Source organism: Hoplias malabaricus, chromosome 7, assembly GCF_029633855.1.
Source record: "Hoplias malabaricus isolate fHopMal1 chromosome 7, fHopMal1.hap1, whole genome shotgun sequence".
In the NCBI taxonomy this organism is placed as follows: domain Eukaryota; kingdom Metazoa; phylum Chordata; class Actinopteri; order Characiformes; family Erythrinidae; genus Hoplias; species Hoplias malabaricus.
In genome coordinates, this window is record NC_089806.1 from 47384492 (window position 1) to 47391578 (window position 7087).

The following is a 7087-nucleotide window of genomic DNA, read 5'->3' on the forward strand; positions in this document are numbered from 1 at the left end:
GTGTGTGTTAGAGAGAGAGTACATGTGTGTGTTAGAGAGATTGTGTTTGTGTGTGTGTGTTAGAGAGAAAATGTGTGTTAGAGAGTGTGTATATTATAGGATGTGTTTGTGTTTTAGGGAGAGAATCTGTGTGTTAGAGAGAGAATGTGTTTGTGTGTCTTAGAGAGAGTGTGTGTGTCAGAGAGAGTGTGTGTGTCAGAGAGAGTGTGTATATTATAGAGTTTGTGTGTGTGTTAGAGAGAGAGTATGTGTGTGTTAGAGAGAGTGTGTGTGTTAGAGTGTGTGTGTGTGTCAGAGAGAGAGTATGTGTGTGTGTTAGAGAGATTGTGTATATTATAGAGTTTGTGTGTGTGTTAGAAAGAGAGTGTGTGTTTGTGTGTGTTAGAAAGAGAGTGTGTGTTTGTGTGTGTGTTAGAGAGAGAGAGAGTGTGTGTGTTAGAGAGAGTGTGTGTGTGTTAGAGAGAGAGAGTGTGTGTGTGTGTTAGAGAGAGGGTGTGTGTTTGTTTGTGTGTTAGAAAGAGAGTGTGTGTTTGTGTGTGTTAGAGAGAGAGAGAGTGTGTGTGTTAGAGAGAGTGTGTGTGTGTTAGAGAGAGAGAGTGTGTGTGTGTGTTAGAGAGAGGGTGTGTGTTTGTTTGTGTGTTAGAAAGAGAGTGTGTGTTTGTGTGTGTTAGAGAGAGAGAGAGTGTGTGTGTTAGAGAGTGTGTGTGTGTGTCAGAGAGAGTGTGTATATTATAGAGTTTGTGTGTGTGTGTGTTAGAGAGAGAGAGTGTGTGTGTGTGTTAGAGAGAGAGTATGTGTGTGTGTTAGAGAGAGGGTGTGTGTGTTAGAGAGAGGGTGTGTGTGTTAGAAAGAGAGTGTGTGTTTGTGTGTGTTAGAAAGAGAGTGTGTGTTTGTGTGTGTGTTAGAGAGAGAGAGAGTGTGTGTGTTAGAGAGAGTGTGTGTGTGTTAGAGAGAGAGAGTGTGTGTGTGTGTTAGAGAGAGGGTGTGCGTTTGTTTGTGTGTTAGAAAGAGAGTGTGTGTTTGTGTGTGTTAGAGAGAGAGAGAGTGTGTGTGTTAGAGAGAGTGTGTGTGTGTTAGAGAGAGAGAGTGTGTGTGTGTGTTAGAGAGAGGGTGTGTGTTTGTTTGTGTGTTAGAAAGAGAGTGTGTGTTTGTGTGTGTTAGAGAGAGAGAGAGTGTGTGTGTTAGAGAGTGTGTGTGTGTGTCAGAGAGAGTGTGTATATTATAGAGTTTGTGTGTGTGTGTGTTAGAGAGAGAGAGTGTGTGTGTGTGTTAGAGAGAGAGTATGTGTGTGTGTTAGAGAGAGGGTGTGTGTGTTAGAGAGAGGGTGTGTGTGTTAGAGAGAGTGTGTGTGTGTGTGTTAGGAAATGAGCAAGTGCTGAGTGTGAAATAAAAGCAGAAGTAAACGTTTTAAACACAGAGTCAGGATGAAACTTGTCTATTTGTGAAGTTTAATGGCCCTTCACTGTGGACTGTTTACTGTGTGTGTGTGTGTGTGTGTGTGTTTGTAAGAGGCTTGATGTTTGATGTGTGAGATTGTTGGTCGCCACGGCAGCAGAAAAATGTCATCAACAACTAAATTTAAATCTCCTAGTGTTTACTGTCCAGACTCCACCAGCCACCGGCCCCACCCTGCATTACCCCCACCCCCAACACACACACACACCCCTTAACACTCAGCACCCCCTTCCCTCTCATCCCTGTCTGTGTGTGTGTGTGTGTGTGTGTATGAGAGAGAGAGAGAGAGAGAGAGAGAGAGAGAGAAATGCTGAAATAAAATATTAATGGCATTAAAAGAGACACTCCAGGGGTTGCGTTTCTCAAACCTCTCCACTAGAGGGCAGTAATGACACACAGAATACAACAGAAGCGTCCAGATCTTAATAAATGAGTGTGCTCTGTGTATATTTGTATATTTTTGGGTAGTTTAGTTTAATTTAGTTTAGATTGGGTGGTGAGAGAGAGAGAGTGTATGTGTCATTCCACACTGGAGCTGAAGGTGGCACATAGTAACACACACACAGTAACACACGTACATAGTAGCACACACAGTAACGCACACACAAAGAAGTACACACACACACGGTAACACACACGCACATATAGTAACACGCATAAACACCCATAGTAACACACACACAGTAACACACGCTGTAACACAGTAACACACACACGCAGTAACACACACACACGCAGTAACACACACGTACACAGTAACAGACCATACCCCAAAATACAGCTCTATCCCTCACCCTCAGTCCTGTGTAAACACCACCACTGCGACTGTCCCACTTATAAATCGCAGAGTAATAACAGGCGGTTAATTGTGTGTGTGTGTGTGTGTTTGTGTGTGTAGACAATTCAGGGTGGTATTTCCCGAGAGTGAAGAGAGAACCAGGTCGGTTCCTTCAGCCGTGTTCAGCCTCGGTTCTACGCTGGTTACGGAACCTGAAACAGAAAAACAAGATTCTCCTCCTCATCACCAGCTCCCACTCAGACTACTGCAGACTGGTCTGTCAGCACATCCTGGGGTAACACACACACACACACACACACACACACACTATACACATAAACACACTATATACACACACACTATACACATAAACACACTATATACACACACACACTATACACATAAACACACTATATACACACACACACTATACACATAAACGCACTATATACACACACACTATACACATAAACGCACTATATACACACACACTATACACATAAACGCACTTTATACACACACACTATACACATAAACACACTATATACACACACACAATACACATAAACACACTATATACACACACACACTATACACATAAACACACTATATACACACACACTATACACATAAACACACTATATACACACACACACACACTATACACATAAACACACTATATACACACACACTATACACATAAACGCACTTTATACACACACACACACACACACTATACACATAAACACACTATATACACACACACACTATACACATAAACACACTATATACACACACACACTATACACATAAACACACTATATACACACACACACTATACACATAAACACACTATATACACACACACTATACACATAAACGCACTTATACACACACACACTACACACTATACACATAAACACACTATATACACACACACACTATACACATAAACACACTATATACACACACACACTATACACATAAACACACTATATACACACACACTATACACATAAACACTATACACACTTATAACACATACACACACACTATACACATAAACACTATATACACACACACACTATACACATAAACGCACTATATACACACACACACTATACACATAAACGCACTTTATACACACACTACACATAACACACTATACACAATATACACATACACACTATATACACACACACACTATACACATAAACACACTATATACACACACACTATACACATAAACACACTATACACACACACACTATACACATAAACACACTATATACACACACACTATACACATAAACGCACTATATACACACACACTATAACACATAAAACACACTATACACACACACACTATACACATAAACCACTTATACACACACACAATACACATAAACACACTATATACACACACACACTATACACATAAACGCACTATATACACACACACACTATACACATAAACACACTATATACACACACACTATACACATAAACACACTATATACACACACACACTATACACATAACACACTATACACACACACTATACACATAAACACACTATATACACACACACCTATACACATAAACACACTATATACACACACACACTATACACATAAACACACTATATACACACACACACTATACACATAAACGCACTATATACACACACACTATACACATAATACACTATACACACACACACTATACACATAACGCACTTTATACACACACACTATACACATAAACACTATATACACACACACTATACACATAAACGCACTATATACACACACACTATACACATAAACGCACTTTATACACACACACTATACACATAAACACTATATACACACACACAATACACATAAACACACTATATACACACACACACACTATACACATAAACACACTATATACACACACACACTATACACATAAACACACTATATACACACACACACTATACACATAAACACACTATATACACACACACACTATACACATAAACACACTATATACACACACACAATACACATAAAACACAATATACACACACACACTATACACATAAACACACTATATACACACACACACTATACACATAAACGCACTATATACACACACACACTATACACATAAACACACTATATACACACACACTATACACATAAACACTATATACACACACACAATACACATAAACACACTATACACACACACTATACACATAAACACACTATATACACACACACTATACACATAAACGCACTATATACACACACACTATACACATAAACGCACTATATACACACACACAATACACATAAACACTATATACACACACACTATACACATAAACGCACTATATACACACACACTATACACATAAACACACTATATACACACACACTATACACATAAACACAATATACACACACACACTATACACATAAACACACTATATACACACACACTATACACATAACACACTATATACACACACACAATACACATAAACACAATATACACACACACTATACACATAAACACACTATATACACACACACTATACACATAAACACACTATATACACACACACACTATACACATAAACACACTATATACACACACACACTATACACATAAACACACTATATACACACACACACTATACACATAAACACAATATACACACACACTATACACATAAACACACTATATACACACACACACTATACACATAAACACACTATATACACACACACACTATACACATAAACACACTATATACACACACACAATACACATAAACACAATACACACACACTATACACATAAACACACTATATACACACACACACTATACACATAAACACACTATATACACACACAACAATACACATAAACACTATATACACACACACTATACACATAAACACACTATATACACACACACTATACACATAAACGCACTATATACACACACACAATACACATAAACACTATATACACACACACTATACACATAAACGCACTATATACACACACACTATACACATAAACACACTATATACACACACACAATACACATAAACACAATATACACACACACTATACACATAAACACACTATATACACACACACTATACACATAAACACACTATATACACACACACCAATACACATAAACACAATATACACACACACTATACACATAAACACACTATATACACACACACTATACACATAAACACACTATATACACACACACACTATACACATAAACACACTATATACACACACACTATACACATAAACACACTATATACACACACACACTATACACATAAACACACTATATACACACACACACTATACACATAAACACACTATATACACACACACTATACACATAAACACACTATATACACACACACAATACACATAAACACAATATACACACACACTATACACATAAACACACTATATACACACACACACTATACACATAAACGCACTATATACACACACACAATACACATAAACACTATATACACACACACTATACACATAAACGCACTATATACACACACATATACACATAAACGCACTATATACACACACACAATACACATAAACACTATATACACACACACTATACACATAAACGCACTATATACACACACACTATACACATAAACACACTATATACACCACACAATACACATAAACACAATATACACACACACACTATACACATAAACACACTATATACACACACACTATACACATAAACACAATATACACACACACTATACACATAAACACACTATACACACACACTATACACATAAACACACTATATACACACACACACTATACACATAAACACACTATATACACACACACACTATCACATAAACACACTATACACACACACACTATACACATAAACACACTATATACACACACACTATACACATAAACACACTATATACACACACACACTATACACATAAACACACTATATACACACACACACTATACACATAAACACACTATATACACACACACACTATACACATAAACACTATATACACACACACTATACACATAAACACACTATATACACACACACTATACACATAAACACACTATATACACACACACTATACACATAAACACACTATATACACACACACAATACACATAAACACAATATACACACACACTATACACATAAACACACTATATACACACACACTATACACATAAACACAATATACACACACACTATACACATAAACCACTATATACACACACACTATACACATAAACACACTATATACACACACACTATACACATAAACACACTATATACACACACACAATACACATAAACACAATATACACACACACACTATACACATAAACACACTATATACACACACACTATACACATAAACACACTATATACACACACACACTATACACATAAACACACTATATACACACACACACTATACACATAAACACACTATATACACACACACACTATACACATAAACACACTATATACACACACACACTATACACATAAACACACTATATACACACACACACTATACACATAAACACACTATATACACACACACACTATACACATAAACACACTATATACACACACACTATACACATAAACACACTATATACACACACACACTATACACATAAACACACTATATACACACACACACTATACACATAAACACACTATATCACACACACAATACACATAAACACAATATACACACACACTATACACATAAACAA

General features: G+C 36.4%; 1 protein-coding gene across 2 annotated transcripts in view; it reads left to right on the forward strand.

The window, feature by feature from the left end:
- The window catches only part of nt5dc1 (5'-nucleotidase domain containing 1), a 64421-nt gene that overhangs the window by 29050 nt on the left and 28284 nt on the right, over positions 1-7087 (forward strand). For both annotated transcript variants that reach the window (XM_066676797.1, XM_066676798.1), the window contains exon 7: positions 2354-2528. In XM_066676797.1, the coding sequence (XP_066532894.1) occupies positions 2354-2528 (175 nt within the window). The remainder of the gene's footprint in view (positions 1-2353; positions 2529-7087) is intronic.